At 39.3% G+C, this 20,893-nt stretch overlaps 1 protein-coding gene across 1 annotated transcript in view; it reads right to left on the bottom strand.

Annotated features, from left to right (window-relative positions):
* ankrd55 (ankyrin repeat domain 55) overlaps positions 1-18,647 on the bottom strand; it is a 36,469-nt gene extending 17,822 nt beyond the window's left edge. Inside the window, exons 1-7 of the mRNA XM_079804372.1 lie at positions 18,570-18,647; positions 17,394-17,513; positions 10,657-10,787; positions 8,915-9,024; positions 4,144-4,204; positions 2,303-2,431; positions 1,090-1,274 (exon numbers count right to left, since the gene is read on the bottom strand). Of these exons, the coding sequence (XP_079660498.1) occupies positions 1,090-1,274; positions 2,303-2,431; positions 4,144-4,204; positions 8,915-9,024; positions 10,657-10,787; positions 17,394-17,513; positions 18,570-18,609 (776 nt within the window). The 5' untranslated portion in view covers positions 18,610-18,647. The remainder of the gene's footprint in view (positions 1-1,089; positions 1,275-2,302; positions 2,432-4,143; positions 4,205-8,914; positions 9,025-10,656; positions 10,788-17,393; positions 17,514-18,569) is intronic.
* Positions 18,648-20,893: the final 2,246 nt, after the last annotated feature.

Below are 20,893 nucleotides of genomic sequence, written 5' to 3'. Positions count from 1 at the left end.
ACTGGTGGTGACCGCTGAGATCGAACCAGCAACCTTCTGCGTATCAGTTCCATGGTTTAACCCACTGGACCACCATCTCACACAAGCAACTTACTAAACACTAAAAAAGTGTGTTCATACATAAAAACGCTCTATTCTTACTATTTTTTAGGTTCATACTTAAGTGGTCCTATTATTAGCTTTCTTTAGTGTATAATGTTGCTGTTTGAGCAAAAGGTCTACAAAGTTCCAAAGTCCCTCCAAAGGGAGTTATTCTCTAAATGATGTTTTATTAACAAAGTTTGGGAGGAGCACATTCAAATTATCTATCCAAACAACTCGTCATCAGCAATCTCCTCACCTCTCCTCGCACAGCACGCCAAATACGCATACCATTTATTCTATCTGACTTATTTGTAAGTTGAACTTGTGAAATCAGTGCACACTGTTTCTAAACTCCTTATAATGCCTCCATTGTAGTCTTGAGTTTTCTTCTGGGAATGAACACGTCACAATATTCTTAATTTAAATAATTCCCGCCCAAAGCATACGCAAAATAAAGGGGGGGGGCCTGGTTGAGTTAGTTAGTAGTGTGTTGACACTCTACTTATGGGAAGGGGCATGACATTTCCCAAACATGCCTGAGGCGCTTGACCAATCAAAACACACTGGTCCAGCCGACCAATAAGAGCACATTGTGCATTTCAGAAGGTGCTTCATAGAGACAGGAACTAAACAGAGTGTTACTGACAGACTGGGAAAAGAAGAGCTTGCAACAATGTCAAATATGTGAAAAATAATAATGTGTTTTTTGAACATTCAAGCATAGACCCCAAAAACAAAATCAAGACTTTTAAAAGGGGCATAATATGTCCCCTTTAAGAATTTTGACATTTTAAGGAAACGTCTGCTACAGTGCTTCTACGGTGATACTAGAGTTCTGCCCCATCACAAATAAAAGTGACATATTGTCCTCCAAACCAATGGCAAAAATTCTCTGTTAAACACTGTTGCTAGCAAAACCAAGTTTTGTCTTAGTTGTCCCTCTGGTAAACAAAAAAGCACTTCATATGAACTCCACTCAAATATCCCACAACATGTTTACTGTACCGTTCATCCACGTCCAAAGCTTGCAAGTTGGTCTCAGGAATTCGAGACAGTTCATAGATGATGTCACTGAAACCTGCAGCGGCGGCAATGTGAACGCAGGTCTTCCCATTCTCGTCATCATAATTGATCACAGAGGAGCCCAGATTATGGTCAAGAATGAGGGAACACATTAACTGGCTGCCACTCTGCCACATAGTTAAAAAACAATGAGACATATAAATTAATTATCAACTTGCAATTAGGGGTGGGCGATAAACCGGTAGATCCGATTAACCGATTTAAATTTGTCAAATGGTTTCGGACTATCGTCTCTATCGCGGTTATGCTCATGTGACGTACTCGCACTATGCCGCCACGAAAGATTATTATTTGAATGCGTTTTTAAGCCATGCGGTTTAAAAAGAAAGTGATTTTAAACTGCTGAAGCGCAATAAGCAGCAAAAGAGGACTCATTTCGGTATATGCATACGTTGTCTCTGAGACTGTTTCTTAGCTTTGTGAGAGACACGCACACATGAAGCCTTGAACTGAGTTGTTTTTGGCGCATTATTGGGCTTGAACGGTCAAATACACACTCGTCAAAATACCTGTCTTTGCTAGTATCATTGGAAACACAGTCGTGTATGTCTTAAGTGAACATGAACAGTTGAGATTTGATTAACATTTGATTACTTTATACAATTTATGTAGTACCTATTTCTTATTTCTAAGTTATTTTCTATGTATTATTTCTATTTCTTATTACTAAGTTTTTCAGGTAGGTCTAATTAATTTGTTCCATTTGTAGTCTTTGTTCTATTTTAGATTTTGCAGTATATTGCTTGTAATTAGTTTCTTTGATCATATTTTTATTCTTTGTTCTAATTTTTCTCTGTTTACTGAGATTGACCGTTTTTGTTATTCATCTTTTTTGTGATATTGAAATCGGTAATTAAATTAAAAATAATTATCGTGAAATAACATTCCTCATATTGTGAAATTTTGGTCATATCGCCCACCCCTACTTGCAATGTACATATATAAACCATCTTTCACAATGAATTTTTAAGACATAAATAGTATTACATTTCATGATGAATCATGACATTTGTCTACCTTACTAGGAAATGAAATGTATATAATAGAGTATGAATTAGTGTGCTATAGTATACCAATACAATATAACACTACTGTAATAACACTTCAGAATGATGTATTTGTTTATGATATGTACCTGCACAGCCCAGTGAAGCGCTGTTTTAAAATCTTTGTCCACAAGTGTCGGGTCAGCTCCTTTCTGCAGCAGCGCCTGCACATGCTCTGGTCGGTTATGGAAACAAGCCCAGTGAAGAGCTGTCATTCCCTACCAAAGCACAATCAGAGGGTTATACAGGTTACACAAATGCTCATGGCTGTTACTTTATAGCAGCAAATGGAGCATCAGATGACAGTGAAAATTTTTCCCTGCACAACGCAAAAATACAACAAACCTACTGTTATCTAAAGGCCAAAAGGACAGCACAGCATGATACAATAACCATGCTTTTTACAAATGGATGAAAGTGTATGAAAATGTATAAGTATGACCACACAGAGAGCAAGCCTTTTTACATGAAACCCAGCAATATGCATCCAGATCATCAATATTTGTCACCCTACATTCAAAATAAAGAAATACAAGCCTATTATAGGCCGTTAAGATTTTTTTTCTTTCTGACAATATGTGTGTTTGACTTGAAGTGGTGCTGCGCAGACCGATCGGTGTATGACTTCAGAGTACAGCGAGAATGATTCGAAAGCATACAGAGCCTCTATGCCGTGGGCTACGCATCAATTTTCATTTATACTTCTACGTTGTTGTCCGCGTCGACATTCAATTACACATGTAGAGGGAGCATGATAACCCCTGAGGGAGGGGTTCTGGCAGACCAATCACAGCATTTGTGGTCCGCGTAGAATTGACACATTGTTACATTTTTGGAGAGTGGCACGTCAGGCTACATCGTAGCTACAGTTCACACACGACGCAGAAGTATAAATTGGGCTTAAGACAGTACAGTTAAAATTATATATGTAATTTTAAAAAGTACTTTTTATATTATAGTATTTTACATATGCTAGTCATAAACATGTTAGTCTACATATCAAAATAAGTGTACTTCCTTGAAGCAAGACAAAAGATTATTAAAACAAAATTTTTTGAAATATACTTCAAAGTAAAACCTTTCATTTTACAGTGTGTGTGCAAAAAGCCTGCATTGGAAATTCATTTAATCTAGTGCAGGGGTTTTCAAACTGGGTTCTAACGGGTCCCCAGAAAATCTCAGAGAATAAAAAGAAAAAGCAAAAATGGACCAAAAATTCGAACTCTTTTATAAAATTATTGTGAAAGTTGCTTATATAAATAATTTTTATTCAACATTAAGTATAGCCAATTTAAGTTTGGAAACAATATGTTGTATTTATAATGTCACACTTACTATTTATCTAACAGTTTAAATGTTTTTTCCATACATAAAAATATATAGATGGATATATTGAACCCATATTTGGGGGTCCTTGGCATCATATAGTTTGAAAACCCCTGATCTAGTGGATCTTACTGAAAGCTAATTTTTGGAGATATCAACCTCAAATTTGGAACACAACTAGTTTAGATTTATGGCTTTGATTTTTTCACTGCGTTTTAGAGTAAAACATGTTTTGGAAAATATTTCATATTAAATTAGAAAATTTTATTTTGTATAATACTTTTTCATAACAATAAACTTAAACTTCTATAACTTTTTTTTTTAAATTTCACTTTTTTTACTTCCGCAGTACTTGGCCATGTGTCTTCTTTAAAAAAGACACCAAACTTAAAGCCCAAAGTTCTTCACTGTCCACATTTCACAATGGTCCGCACTCCATGTGACGTAATTTTCCTAACCACGCGGTCCATGGATATTCAAAAAACAGCGCATGTAAAGAAAAACAAACAAAAAAACAACAGCGCATGTGCGAGTGACTTGAGTGCTTGAAAACAAAGACCACTAGACAGTGCGGACACGGCGAATGCAGCTTTCCGTGACTCACCTCATTATCTTGATGATTGATTTCACACAGTGTTGACTGCTGCAGCAGAACAGCCATGAGCCTAAAACAAACAAACAAAGCATGTTTATTGTTCTATACATGCTGCATACACCAATTTTAATTCCATAACTAAACGTGAACCATATAATCAATGAGGAAAAAATGAAGCCGTTGATTTTCTAAGTCAGGAAAAGGAAATGATTTGGTTGGTTGGAGGGGTTGGTGAGATCAGCTGAAATCGAGCATTTATTTTCAGAGGCAGAGCACATTATTGTCATGATGCACTTTAATATCCAAAAGACGATGTGTGACGCGGAAAGAACCATAAAGATACTTTGTAACCAATAAACACAACACATTAAACATTGACATCACAGAACAATGAATTGAGGAAAGATGAAGGATTAAATACAGAATAAATGATAATCAATGCAAAAGGGAACAGGTGTGAACTAATCAGAAACAATGACAACCAACAATCAACAAGAACTCAGGCAAATACAAAGGAAGTGGGAAAAAAACAGAACATGACAATGAACCTAAACACAACATGATCATGACAATTATTATTATTTTGAAGACTATTTTCAGAATAACAGGCACTGATGAATCAAGGAAAGTGAATTAAGAAAATTTATTTTTGGTTTCATATTTACTTTAAAGGGTTAGTTCATTCTGTCATTAATTACTCACCCTCATGTCGTTCCAAACCTGTCCAAGAACTTTGTTCATCTTCAGAACACAAATTAAGATATTTTTGATGAAATCCGAGAGCTCTCTGACCTCTCCATAGACAGCTATTTAATGAACACTTTTAAGGACCAGATAGGAAGCAAAGACATCGTTAAAATCGTCCATATGATTCCAGTGGTTCAACTTTAATTTTATGAAACGACGAGAATACTTTTTGTGCGCAAAAAACTAAAATAACGACTTTATTCAACAATTTCTTCACGTCTGTGTCAGTCTCCTACACTGTTGACGTAGTAAATACAGTCCAGTGCTTCAAAGTTACCTCAGAGCTACGCCAGAACGCCGGCTTACCATTGGCCGATGATGTTCACGTGAGCAACATAACCAGTGGCGGTTCTAGGGGGGTGGCCAGGGGGGCCGGTGCCCCCGTGTCAACAAGCCTGGCCCCCCCTCTGGCCCCCGTAAATTTGGAATCACATCGCACCAAACAATGTTCTGAAACTGGTTGCAATGTGCGTTTTTTGCTGTGGCGGTGTGTGATGAAAAGAGCACTTTATTGTGTCATAACCAATAACCAATGCAGAGAAGCAATGAGGAGGCTGTTGACAGTAAACAGGCAAGTGATGTCTGTTTATGAATGATTCGTCACTCAGTCTGCATTCGCTCAAATGGTTGTAAAACGCGGGCTATAGCGGTTGCTACGCTCTTGATTATAGATAAAATAAGCTCTCTTTATACACGTTGTGTTGAATGTAACTGCACCCTTACGCAGCAGTGATAGCTACTGGAGATTAATTTTACTGACTTGACGACTTTGAATTCCATTCAGTCATTTCGTTCATTTACTGGTAGTTAAAATATATTTTTTCAATGGCTAATTTCTCCGAACACGTCCACATATGTAATCTTTGATCATATTCCGAATTAGGAAGATGCAGCCAAAGATAAATTATGACCAACGCAATGAAAGAACCGTTCATGTGCGAATATGACAGAGATAGGCATACCCGAGAAAAGATACAGAATAATGTAATTTCAGTCTTGTTCACATATAGCGAGAATTAATATTATTTTATCCAATTGTCCAGTGTTGCTTATAGAGTATTAGATGTTTGTTTTGATGTCTATGCTAACTTTGCGAAGAGTCTGCTAACAGAGAGCAGGTAGGCTACAAAACATGTAAAATAAATGGTTTAGTTTTACTTTTATAAATTGAGCATGCATGATCATATTACAGATACATTACTTTTCAAATAAATAAATGAACTTGAAATGATTTTACTTCACGTGTAGAGACTGCAGATCGAGTGATACAGTACATGGCCAAATAAAAGACTTTCAATAATCTGGGAATAAAATAAAGGGTTAGTTCCCCCTAAAAGAAAATAAAAACACCTAATGTAACTCACCCTCGTGTTGTTCCAAAACCTGTATTGTTAGAATGTCGTTAACCAAACCATTTCAGTGCCAGAATGTCCATAAAATTCAAGATATGCGGCAGAAATGCCCCTGTTTGAGTTTTAGACTCAGAGCGTTTTTACACTGGGCACGTTTGTTGTGGTCCGCGTCAGAGCGCGTTCTACACCGCGAATACACCGCAGGCTCCCTCTCGCTCGTATCCAAGGTAAATCATCAACACTATCATCCCTTACACATGTGTTGTATTGAACTAAATACACCGTCATCTGATAAAATGCATGCGCAGGTTACTTTTCTTGCGCACCCGAGTCTTAATCTTATAATATATAATACAGTCTTATGTATCCTGTTTATATATATATATATATATATATATATATATATATATATATATATATATATATATATATATATATATATATATATATTAACAAAAGTACATATTTTGAATAGGCTATCATAATGTTTATAGTTATTTTATGTTTATTTCCATTTGTTTAGCTACGCATTTGTGTTGCCTCTATCCAAAAAAATACATATACAATGGTTATTAGCAGTTGTGTACTTTGTTTTTGATTCATTATTGCATTAAATATTATTATAGTGGATCTAACTATAATTACCCAGTTGTGAATCATATGACCAGTGGATCGTCCGTGGGTGGCCAGAAAACATTTATTATAAACCAGCGGCTCGGTAGCGGACCACTGTCGGAAAAGTGGTGGCTGCCGCCGGTGGTCCGCTAGGAAAACGATGAGCAAAATGCCAGCTGGCCCCCGGTGGGCCGCCAACTTTGCCTCCAGTGGTCCGCCACTGGCCCGCTAGTCGTATTAGCTTGTTGCTTTCAAATTCCCATGAATCGCAGCACAGCTCGAGCGCAATTTGCGCAACCGAGCTCAGACTACCTCCTTCAGGCAGTCTCGAATTCAGTTCCCCTGAGCTCAGCTCACCCGGGTCCGCATGACAACTTTCACATTACCAATTATTCAAACTAAACTGCCAGTGTGAAAACGCCCTCACATTTACATCATGATATAGACTAAGCAATATAACATGAGTAACGAGTGCAATATCACACAAGTTCTGTTTTTCTACCCAGAATAGCATGAGTGCAAATGCGATAGGCCTACTGATCTTATACAACAGTTTAATAAAATAAATAAGTTATAAATGTTATAAGTTATAAATAAAATGTGTTCAACATAAGAAAGTCCTATTTGGAACGACATGGGGGTGAGTAAATGGTGATAGAATTTTCAGGTGAACTACCTAATTATCTACTGGTTAAGATAAATGTTAACGTGTGCCCCCTAAAAGCACAAGTGGCCCCTGCCTGGCCCCCATAGTTACCGTGGTCTAGAACCGCCACTGAACATAACGCATGCGTGTGATGCTGACGCAGGAGCTGACCAATGTAAACTGCATAGGAGACTGACACGGAAGAGAAGAGATTGTTGAATAAAGTTGTTATTTTTGTTTGTTTATGCGCACAGAAATGATTCTCATCACTTCATTAAATTAAGGTTGAACCACTGAAGTCACATGGACGTTTTAGTAACTAATTTCGGGAGGAGCACGTCCAGATAATTAAACCTATCTAAATAATGGAGCACGCCAGATAATGTAACCTAATCAAACCCAAGTGGAGCACGTCCAGATAATTAAAACCTAATTAAACACGAGTGGAGCATACTGAACTAATCAATTCAATCAACAACAGGAGCGTTTATATACAGCTGACTCACCTTCCTTTCGTAGACAGTTTCTTAGCATCCCTCCACCACCCCATCTCCTTACTTTGATTGAATAAAAACCTATTAGACGTCAACTCAATCCATAATGCAATACAGTCTAGTTCTAGACTATCTTCATCATGGGGGGGATACTCTGGGTTCGGGCCAAAATTCCTCCCCCGGAGCCCTCCCCCGGACAGCACGCCAAATACGCATAATCTTTACTCCATTTAATTTGATGTAAGTGTGAACTCGTGACACAATGTTTTACAACCTTTCTGGACCTTGAACGTGTTAATTAAATTGCTGTCTATGGAGGGGTCAGAGATCTCTCGGATTTCAGCAAAAATATCTTCATTTGTGATCCGAAGATGAATGAAGGTCTTACGGGTTTGGAATGACATGAGGGTGAGTAATTAATGACAGAATTTTAATTTTTGGGTGAAATAACCCTTTAACATATCTTATTATCTTGTCTTAACATAGACATTTCCAGTCCATGTTATCTGTTGATGGATGTTCATAACATAAAAAAAGAGGTTTTAAGTGTAAAAAATCACTTTTGATTGGCTGAGATTTCCTTTGCACCTGTTTTCTAATTACCATCTCTTCATCTTGTCATATGCATAGCAAGTGTTCTGCTAAATGGACAGTTAGAAGGCGGAAGATCCACTAAACTGCATCTATTGTTGTTCACACAAATTAATGGCTGACATGGGTTGAATTCCATGAGCCTACTGATGAAGCCAACTAACTAAACAAGACTAAATAACATTTGGAACACAATTTTGCAATGATTTTATTACAAAACAACAAAGGGTGGGTGATGTAATGTTTTTTGTTTACAGTAATTGTACTGTACTACTACGTGCTACTTCTTGTTTCATTAACGTATTTGCAATAACAAATTCTGTTTTCCTTGTTACCTGAAGTCAGTTTCAGCAGTAGCAGCATGAATTGGCAAGCGTCCGTTCTTATCAGGAATGTTCTGTTTTGCCCCGTTGCGAAGCAAACACACACAGCCTTCCAGCCAACCCTGCAGAAGACAAAAACCACCAGACCAAATTACAGTAAAAGTCATTCAAAATAAACAACCATTTAATTCAGTCAATGAAATGAAGGTCACTACAAATTTGTGCATGAAAGTTTATAAACATGCTGAAGAATCCACTGACAACAGTGCACACAAACAAGGCAGAAAATATCATTTTTAAATAGGACCTATTATGTTCAACCTTCTTTAGTGTGTAATGTTGCTGTTTGAGAATGAAAAAGCCCTGCAAAGTTCTAAAGCACAATGTCCCTCCAGCGGGAGTTGTTCTCTATATCAGTGCGCACTGTTTCTGAACTCCCTGAAACGCCTCTATTGTAGTTTTGAGTTTTCTTCCAGGTACGAACACATCATAGGCCCTGTCCCAAATAGCACACTTCATGCACTTACGGTCTTGTGGACTTAAAATGGCCGTCGGGTGCACGTGTTCATGCGGTCCAGAAGACCGTAGAGTGTCCCATTTGTCATTTTAGTTGTCAGAAGGGTGCTCACATATGCGCCCTCGATGCACACTTTTGCCGAGCCCGCAAGCAGACAGACTTCCACCCAACAGTAAAAGCTGCATTAAGACACTAAAGTGTGGACGAAAGTGCTTAGGGTGGCATTAGTGACAATATTCTTCATTTAAATAATTCCCGCCTAAGACATACACAGAATAAAGGGATGGGGTCTGGTTGAGTTAGTTTGTAGTGTGTTGAAACTCAGTTATGGTAAGGGGTGGGACATTTCCAAAACATGCCTGAAGCGCTTGACCAATCACAACACACTGGTCCAGCTGACCAATCAGAGCACATTGTGCTTTTCAGAAGGAGGGGCTTCATAAAGAGAGGAACTAAACAGGGGTGTGTTACCCGTACAACGATGTAACTCACTGCTTAAAGGACAACTCCGGTGAAAAATGAATCTAGGGGTAATTAACACATGGTTACCGAGTAGATCGTTCTCTGGGATGCGTTTTCATGAAAATCGAATGTAAAGAGTTTTATCTCTAAAAACAGATTAGCTTATAACGCTAGTATGGGGCATAGAATAAGTAAAATTAAATCACTAGTTAATACCACTAACAAGGCTCAAAATAGCCTCACACTAACACGGTAGCATAATGAGGGTCCCTACATGCAAACCGAAGCATTGAGAACTTTGTAAGTGAACAAACAGTTTAATAAGAAGATACTTTATAAAGACAGTACATTACGCGTATACAAACAGGAGCCATCTTGGAAAACAGTCTCGACAAGTCGAGCCACGGTTGAATAATCCGCCATCTCTTTAGTGTGTATCCTTTGGAAGCACTAGTCTCTGTTACGTTCAGTTTTTAAAAAATTATTTTTATTTATTTATTTTCTCTGTTGCGTTCAGTGCTTTCTTCCGGAAACAACGGATCATGCGAGATTCCAATTCACAGTTCATCACTTGCTGTGCTAAGTGATGAACTGTGAATTGGAATCTCGCATGATCCGTTGTTCGTGGCTCGACTTGACCCAGAATGCTTTCGGGAAATGCACCCTCAGAGTGTTACTGACAGACTGGGAAGAGAGGAGCTGGCACAATGCAATGTTTTTAACTATACATAATATTGCTTTTTTAAAGGAAGTGATCCTGAGAGCGTTTTCTTACAAGGTATGTCGCTAGAGAGAGGGACGTCCGTCCACAGGCATCTTGTGTATTGATAGAAGCTCCCATCTTCAGCAGCAGTTTCACCGTATCCACCTGTCTTCCAGATACAGCATGCATCAGCGGTGTGGAGCCTGTCGTCAAGACACAAGCAGTCAGAAACGCAGTGCTTAACAGCAGTTCTCATTAAAATTTCAATGTACGTCAGCCCTACTGTAATCTGTTTATGATGATGGCTTATTTCTGTCTCAGCTTTGTTGAATGTGTGGATTGTATGACAATCAGAGGTATTCAGATTTTGAGCGATGAATCCTCTCATGAAATACCTTTTCCTAATTAGGGTTGTGGATGGCTGCCAAGTGGTGGTTGCTTGGCACCATCCCACCCTCAATTGCATATAGGTTTCTAAATATCGCATCTATGTAAAGCACACCTATCCTCAAAATTCTGCATAGTGTTAGGGTTTTTTTCAAATTGGTAACCCTAACTATGAGCAACAGTGATAGTTGCCTTGGCAAACAAACACCATTAACAACACAATCCCAATGGCCAACTTGCATCTGAAATACTACAGCCTTTAGTATCATGACAGGTCTGATGTATCAACAGAAGGACTACCCTTGTTAAAAAAGTACACTTTATCGTACTTTAAAAAGAGTACGTATTACTGTAATAATAAACTTTAAAATAATATACTTAAGGGGTTAGTTTGCCCAAAAATGAAAATTCTGTCATTAATTACTCATTCTCATGTCGCTTCCAACCCGTAAGACCTTTGTTCATCTTTGGAACACAAATTAAGATATTTTTGATGAAATCCGAGAGCTTTCTGACCCCACATAGACTTCAGTGTAATCACCACTTCAAAGGCCCAGAAAGACATTGTTAAAATACTCCATGTGACTCCAGTGGTTCAACCTTAATTTTATGAAACGATGAGAATACTTTCTGTGAGCAAAAATACAAAACAAAAATAACAACCTCTTATACAACTATTTCTTCTCTTCCATGTCAGTCTCTGACATGAATTCGAAAGCGTTGCACTATTTACAAATGATGTTTCATTAACAAAGTTCGGGAGGAGCACCTATCCAATCATTATGTCATTCCAACCAGCTGTCAGCAATCACTAATCAACATGTCTACCCAATCAGCACAAGTGGAGGGCTATATAAATACCCAGTCAACTCCAATGTCAACCAATGTTCCTTGACAGGTTTTCAGCATCCCTCCACCACCCCGTCTTCCTCACACTCACCAGGTTACTTTCCTAACCAGAGATACGGGGGGAGTACTCTGGGTTCGGGCCAAATACCGAGCTCGGAGCCCTCTCTTCGGACAGCACACCAAATACGCATACCATTTATTCTATCTGACTTATTTGTAAGTGTGAACTCGTGAACGTAAACTGTGTAGGAGACTGACACAGGCAAGAATTAAATTGTTGAATAAAGTTATTTTCGTTTGTTTTTGCACACAAAAAGTATTCTCGTTGCTTCATAAAAGGTTGAACCACTGGCGTAACATGGACGATTTTAACTATGTTTTTACAACCTTTCTGGGCCTTGAAAGTGTTCATTAAATAGCTGTCTATGGAGGGGTCAGAGAGCTCTCGGATTTCTGCAAAAATATCTTCATTTGAAGATGAACGAAGGTCTTAAGGATTTGTAACGACATGAGGGTGAGTAATTAATGACAGAATTTTCATTTTTGGGCGAACTATCCCTTTTCAAAAGGGCATTATTTGAGGGGACAGCCATTTGTAGTGGAGTCCGAAACCATAGTGGACGTTATCGAGTGCACTCATTCAATCCCACAATGCACCACAACCAATGTACACTCAATGGCTAGAGAATACCCATAATGCATGATGCGATGATGCGCAGAATTAAATCTTGCGTCTTTCCAGCAGATAGTGCCCCCAGCTAAATCATCCATCCATCCATTTCCAATATGGCTACAGCGTAATATCATAAAGGTAGAAACTCCTTTTTGATTGATAATTAAATATTTTATTAAAGCCCTTCTAGCACACTCAGTAATCAAATTGACTCGTTTTCATTCACTCCTTCAAGTGGACTATATGTGGAGTAATGTAGGGATAGTGAATTAGGGTATAGGGGGCAATTTCGAACACAGCCTTGGTTTTTAACAGGGCATAGAGACAGATCGCATTTAGGCCACGCCCACACCGGGGGATAAAACAATCCAATGCTCTCCATTAACTTTGTATTGCGTGAGGCTGCCTCCTTGTCATTTATGACAAGCTAAACAAGCTAAAAAACACATAAATACGTTTTTATAAGCTGTCGACCCACAAAAACGAGTGTTTAAGGAGACAAAAGTGGATACAGGCAATAAAACGTGAAGCATCAGCAGGAAGAATGGGTACATTTTGGGATCCTGACACTCAGTATGCCTATGTGTGCAGTAAACATTTTGACACTGTTAAATCAAATATCCAAATGTCAGTTTTATATATTAAATTGTATTGTATATGTACTGATTACGTTCCCCTCAAGTGTGTGTAGTTCAAAGTGTAATATAACATGTCGTGCTCTGTCTCAGGCCTAGTCCACACGTACACGGGTATTTTTATAACCAGAGTTTTTCCTCCTCCGTTTTAAAAAACAATCGCGTCCACACAAGCATGGTTTTAGAAAAATCTCTGTCCACATGAAAAAGCAAAATCACGCTATGATTGGCTGCCTGATTTCCACATGGGTCCCATCCACGGCATTGATGCACTGAGGGATGCCATGGGCTCAGTGAAACCCTTCTACAAGTTCCTTTACTGGACTCAGTGACAGGTAACTTTATATAGACAGGGGCAGGGCCCAAGTGGACTGTAATAGCTTCACACACTTGCCTTACTATTTTGTATAATTGAATTCTGGCGCCTCTGTTCTGCAATACAATGAGATAACTGCGCATGTATCTGTATACATTTGATAAGCGCTGTTAGCAGAGTTATTAAAAGCTACGTCCGCCATTGCATAGACTCCACTCATGTAGGGATGAAACGATTACCGGTTTCACGATAAACCACGATAAAATTTAGTGACGGTTAGTAATATCGTAGAAAATTTAATTATCATTAAAACCGCGTGTGATTATCACGATTGTGAAAACTCGCGGTAAATCATGTCCAGTCAGCATCAGTCTGACGCAGCGCACCGCTGTTTTTGAATGAGAAGAAATGGCAGAAGGCAGTGACAGCACTGGGAGATTGTTCAGCCTCTAAAAGGACCAAATCTGAGGTGTTGTCATATTTTGGCTTTTACAAAAGTCCTGAGGGAAACTTAATCTAAGATGGTCACCCCGTCTGCAGAACATGCCAGAAGAAAGTCGCTGTAATAGGGTGAACACTTCAAAACTACGAACGCAAGGCAAGTGGACTTTGACCTCAATACCAAACCTACGTCTGGGAAATAATAACGTGAAGCGAACGAACAAATTCAGACAAGACTAGGGTGACATTTAAGGGATAATATTCAGGGCTCGACATTAACAACCGCCAATTGTGGGTAACGTTAACGTTATTTTGGCTGCACACTAGTCACTCTGGCTGTTGAACTTATTATAGTCTTCTCAAAAGCCATCTGTTATAATCGCATTGCGCATTATAACCACTCACACGTGTTTCTATTGACTTTATGAATGCAGTGTCTCATAATCAGAGGCGTTCAGAGCGCGCGGCGCGCCGCACTCACTCGCTGAAATCTGCACTCAAAGCAGAGATAAACGTATGCAGGAGATTCACTCATCATAGAGTGATCGACTGTTTTTGTTCTATTTCAGCAGCGAAAATAGTTTCAAACGAACACAGCAGAACCACATCAGCGCATCTGATATGACTGGCATAACGCTGGCGAATTTAGGGACCGTCTCTAAAGTTACAGACAACATTGGTAACGTTATACACGTTTCAAACTTCAATAGCATTTGAAGAGAATAACAGTCATAAAACTGACTGTAAAGTGATCATTTAGGTGTCAGGTATGATGCACACATTTTGATATTTAATAAAATAAACTGTCAAATCATATGGAAATATGGATATGCATTATTTCACTAGGATACTGTTTGGGCTCTAACACAAAACATGCTAGATTTAAATGCATCATTGCTGAACACTGATGCGAATATTGCTTGAGAATATATTTACAGAGATAATATTAGAGATTATATTTACGACAAATTATTATTATTTATGCATTATGCGTTGCTATTGACGACGGCCATTAAGGAAGGAAATCCCACAGAATCTATCTTAAAAAAGTGCATAGAGCTGCTTTAGTTATTTGTTGTTTGTTGAATTTCAAATATAAAAATTGTTGAAATGTTTTAAGTGTGTGCATCTGTTCTTTTTGAACACTTTCATCTCGTTTGAACAAAACCGTGATAATATTGATAACCGTGATAATTTGGGTCACTATAATCGTGATGTTAAATTTCCATACCGTTTCATCCCTACACTCATGTAAACAAAAGAGATAACGGCGCACAATCTGACGTCAAACAAAGGCGAGAACGGCGCACACTTTGACTTAACAAGACGAAATCTCCGGTTTCACCATCCACGCGACAACACTGTAATCGGAGTTTCTAAAAATCTTCACCCTGGCCGGAGTTTTCAAAAAAGTCCCGTTTCAGTAACCGGATACTGCGTTTGTGTGTGGATGAACAGCCAAACCGCATAGAAAAAGAAGAAGTTTTGAAAATACCCGTGTTCGTGTGGACAGGGTGTCAACTGCCTGTATCCACTTTTGTGCCCTGAAACGCTATTTTTTTTGGTCAACTTCTGGGTTTTTAGTTCTGGGTTTTGTTCAGCTTGTTTGCTGTACCCTTTGTCACATATCAGCTTTTAGACATTGTTCTGTTTTTTGTTAGAAGTCATAAATGAAAAGAAGGCCGCTTCACGCAAGAGCGTTGGATTGTTTCTATATAGGAGGCCTGAGCTGTACAGGCTCCGCCCTCTTCTGGAAAGGGGCGGGGAGCAGCAGCTCATTTGTATTTAAAGATACATGCACGAAAACAGCATGCTTTCCCTTCCCTTTCAAAACTGGGCATTTACAACATAGTCAATAAATAATCTGTGGGTTTTTTTTAGCTGAAACTTCAGACACATTCTGGGGACACCTGTCCAATATAACATAACAAAAATGGGCATAAAATGTAGGGCTGTGCAATTAATCGAATTTCGATTTCGATTTCGATTTTGCCTCCCAACGATCACCAAAATAGTACAATCGAGAAAAAACGATTATTTTGCCATGTTCAGTTTTGCAAGAACACTCTTATTTTGTCTTGCGTTCTGAATGAAACGCGCACGCGCACATCCGCCCCTCCCGAAGCCACAAACTCTCTCAGTTTGTGAGTTTCGTGACTCGTGTGCATATCATCCGCTGGAATTTAAAAACAGCGTTTGGTGAGCAAAAAAGGCAAAACCAACTCCGTTGTCTGGGAACAGTTTGGGTTCGAGGAATCAGACGACGAGCAGAAACATGCTACGTGCAAGATTTGCAACATGGTAGTGGTTGCAACGCAAGGGAACACCACAAATTTGTTTAACCACTTGAAAATTAAACAGAGTGACCTGCTATGACAATCTAATAAAGAAACAAAAACTGACGAGAGCAGGGGTGCCGTGTAAACGTCCTTTTTTCCCCTCATATTTTTCAAATAATTCTCTCTTTGTAAACTTTGCTCAATGCATTCGAGTGCTGCCATATTTTCGAATATGACCAGTCGTTTTCGCCGTCATCACCCGGGTTTAGTGCCAGAAGACGCGAATGAGAAGCCGCGCGCGCTGTGAGAGAATGTATCTCTGTGCACTCATCCGAGAGCGCGAACACGTCTCTCAGCGCGCAAATATTGAGTTATCTTTCAAGTCTTGCTCTTGAACGGACAAACTCACACAAAACGTATGTCAACATGTCCATCTTGATGAGTATCCTAGCAGACATAGTCTGTATATGCCTTAATTGAACTTTATACAGTCGATAAAGACGACGCATATCCGATCATTAGGTCTTAAAGAGGCAGTAGCCTTTACTGCTGTCTGTTTAATGTCAAACAACAAAAGACAAGGACATCACTCACTGCTCTTGATTGAATAGCTTTTGTAAGTTTAGTAGGATTAATCTTTAATTTATGCACTCAAATATGCAATGTTATGTTACATTTAATACATTTCTGTACCTGAAAACTAATGTTAGACGTACATGAAAAGCATATCTAGCCGAACCATATTGTTGATCTTATTTATTTGTGGTTATCATTTTTACGTGAATACTTTTATACTTTGATTTGAATATATGTTATATTATTTATTTTAATAGTTCAAAAAGTACAACAAATGTTACAATTTCAATTGAATTGTTGAAAGGTGTATTTTTAATAAATACATCACATTCCCAAAGTCATGTGAAATAATCGTGTTACATAATCGTGATTTCAATATTGACCAAAATAATCGTGATTATGATTTTTTCCATAATCGAGCAGCCCTAATAAAATGTCCCCTTTAAGTACACTTAAGTACCCTTTTATGTCATTAATATACATGTGTATAATATACTTTTGAGATATAAAATATATTTTTAAGATTTAAAGTACACTACAAGTGCACATTCAATACAGTTGTGCAGAGTGTGGTTGTTTTCACAAGGGTAAAACTAATTTGAAAATGATCTTAGAGTATAAAAAATAAGTGCTTATGCTGTGTGAACGAATACCTTCCCCATCGCAGCACTCAAGGATGGAGGGGTCCTCTCGTATGGTGGCGGTCAGCATGTTGACGTCGCCGTTCGCTGCCGCCTGGTACACCACATTCAGATCAACCTCCTCCGCAGCTTCTGAGAGGAAAACAGATCAAACGGATATAACATATGTTGGGTGTAAATAAAATGCTGTGTACTGATACATTTTTGCTTGAACATTTCAGGTCTGCGTTAGAGAAGAATAAGGGGAAGTTGTCAATGCTGTCACAGCTTCAGATTAATCAACCTACTCTACAATTATATTTCTACTTCTAATAAATCTACAGGTTAAGACAAGCAGGTGTTGAACCTATTGGCTTTCCTATAGAAAAGAACTGAGATTTCTCATAAGTTTCTCCAAGAAACCCATTAGATTAAATAGATAATAGACAGCAAATGGAGTGTTTTTTTGTTTGTTTGTTTTTTTTTCATTTTCCCTGCTCTTTCCAAGGGCTGCATTCAAACTCAAATGTTTCTCTCCAAATTCTTCCCAAATAAAGTTATCCGAGCCTTTATAGCTCAGTAGTACTCCTACAGTTGTCAACAACTGGAAAATTAATTAACTCTTAAGGAGATATGGAGACAAGGTTAATGACATGAAATATACTGAGAGAGCATTACGGCTTTAACAACCAATTATATTCCTTTGGGCTTATATTGTCTAGGGTGCTTGTTGGGTATATTGCATACAGTGGATCTGCTGACAGAGACCTCATCAGAATACAACAGAAAACACTGGGATTTCTCATGAAACATTTGGATGGTGACCATCATCCCCATGTTTTACAAATCAGCATAATCATAGTCGCTAGTGTGCTTTTCATTCTGGTGGGTTATACCTACACACAAACAGATGGCAAGCCAAACAAATGATGGGCTATGGCAAAACCCACTGATAAGCATTACCATGGCAACACCTCCTTGTTATCAGCTCGTGTGTGTGTGTGTGTGTGTGTGTGTGTGTGTGTGTGTGTGTGTGTGTGTGTGTGTGTGTGTGTGTGTGTGTGTGTGTGTGTGTGTGTGTGTGTGTGTGTGTGTGTCTGTGCGTGTGTGCGTGTGTGCGTGTGTGCGTGTGTGTGTGTGTGTGTGTGTGTGTGTGTGTGTGTGCGTGCGTGCGTGCGTGCGTGCGTGCGCGCGCGTGCAGTGCTTTACCTTTGTGCTGCTCAAATACGGATGAAGAGTGGAACTCCATAATCAAATGCAGCTATCAGAGAAATCCGTCCAGTGCCCACGACATGATGATGTCCCTCCGCTCCTGAGTCCAGCACTGTCCGCTCACAACGACTCAAAGCACTCGCATGGAGAACAGCGAAAGACACGGACAGAGAAACGGCTGCTGGGACAGGAGAGGCTGAGAGCGCGTCCGCGGGTGTCGCAGATGCGTGAGCATCGGTTCCTGGAGGGGCTGCTCCGTTTGATTTTGCGTGATGTGATGATGGGGGAACACACTGAGCATGTGCAGAAGCCTGCTGGCATCACTAGTGTCACGGTCTGTGTGTTCACAATCTGTGTGTAGAGACAGGACTGGTTCACTCAAGCGCAATTCTAGGATTTCAATATTAGTCCCCAATGAGGGTATGATTAAAACAATTAGGCTATACGTTGTTTGTGTTCTAGGATATGCATGAACAATGCAGTAGATTCTATAACCTACAGTGCAACCTATCAAATCCCTGAATATTTCCAATATATGTTTTAACAGCTAATATTCATTAGTAATCATTAAGATTAATAACAAACTTTATATTACTGTTGTTGTCTAGATTGGCAATAGGTGGGTAAAATATTTAAATGTTTCGATATTTTTATTCAATATGTTTAGATGCTTTAAAAAAAACACGTCACGTTTTAAACTATTATTTTTACTTTAAAGAAGATCTACATTTATAATTTTCATTCATAACATGATGAATAACATGGAAATGGGCCATGTTTTAGTGGAGGATTTCTGTCACTATAACCAGTAGATGGCAGCAGAGGACACTCATTAGCTCATTTCAACTCCCCTTTATGTGTTTTGCTTATGGATTTATAATAAAATTTATATTATAATACATTTGAACAATTTTATGTTTGAAGTATAGCAAGGAAAAGTCTCGTGCCATTTAGATGAAAGGAGTTCTTTAAAAATGTATGGGAATAAATTTCCCATAAATTTGAGACAGTGTATGGGAAACTGTCTTGAATTGCTCCTGCTTCATAAACTGCATTTATGACAAAGAACTACACAGATGCAGATATCATAACAATCTATCAATAAATACACGTTGTCCACTGCTTTTGACGCTATTGCTGCGCTGCTATGGATTGAAGAACATGCTGAATAACGTGGGCTAAATTATGGGGATGAGCTGAAGTCTGCCTCTATTTTCATTTGAGTTTTAAAGGTGACTGAGGCGATTACCAATTAGTGTACAGATTACGGAGTTAATTGCAAATTTATAGGGGGACTGGGTGGAAACTTTTGTTGCCCATTGCGCTTCTGCAGAGCATTTTAAACTTAATGTTGTTCTTTTCTCTCCATCCCCTGACGTTTTCCACTGAACAGTCTAAGGTGGCTTTGGTTATGGCATTGCTGTCGGGACGCGCGGCTCAGTGGGGAATGGTGGTGTGTGAAAACCAACATCCTTGCTGTTCCTCGTTCCGAGCACTCTCTGGGGAGATGAGGTGGGTCTTTTATCGCACGGTAGCGGGCGCGAGGTCCGCCTGCTCGCCTATCTTCGTCAAGGTAACAGATTCGTTTCCAACTATTCCATCGAGTTCCGGATATTGGCAGCGGAGTGCAAGTGGAACGAGGAGGCGCAGTGGGACATGTTCCTGCATGGGTTGGCTGAACATATTCGGAAGGAGATCTTCACGCTGGAAGTACCTACAGATCTCGACGGACCCGGTAAGACTGCAATGGGCAACCAAATTTCATCACTGCCAGGCCCTGCTGGCCGGGAGCCTCCGTCTTCACGAAACTGGACTTGTGTAACGCTTATCATTTGGTTCACATAAGCAGGGGCGCCGCTAGCAATTTTGGGCCCTATGAAAGAATTTGATGTTGGGCCCTCTACCACTCCAACCTAGCTATCCAAGATCATCTCAGGGGGCCCCAAAAGTGTGTGGGCCCTTAGAATCGTCCTAACTTTCCCCCCCTTAGCTGCGCCCCTGCACATAAGGGAGGGGGGTGAGTGGAAAACCGCGTTTAATACCCCTAGGGGGGACTTTGAATATCTGGTTATGCCTTTTGGCCTGTCAAACTCCCCTGTGGTATTTCAAGCATTTGTCAATGATGTTCTGAGAGACATGTTCGATCAATACATACTGTATATGTCTACCTGGATGACATATTGATAGTTTATTCGTCTCTCCAGGAACATGTTAAGCACGTCAGGAGGGTAGTTCTTTCTTTGTACGATAAGATGCACCCTTGCTGGTTTTTTTCTCATCGCTTGTCATTCGCCGAACGTTACTACGACATTGCCAACAAC

Source organism: Gobio gobio (genome assembly GCF_949357685.1).
Source record: "Gobio gobio genome assembly, chromosome: 22".
Taxonomy (NCBI): domain Eukaryota; kingdom Metazoa; phylum Chordata; class Actinopteri; order Cypriniformes; family Gobionidae; genus Gobio; species Gobio gobio.
Note: the sequence above shows the minus strand (reverse complement) of the source record. Positions and strands in the feature narration are given on the sequence as shown.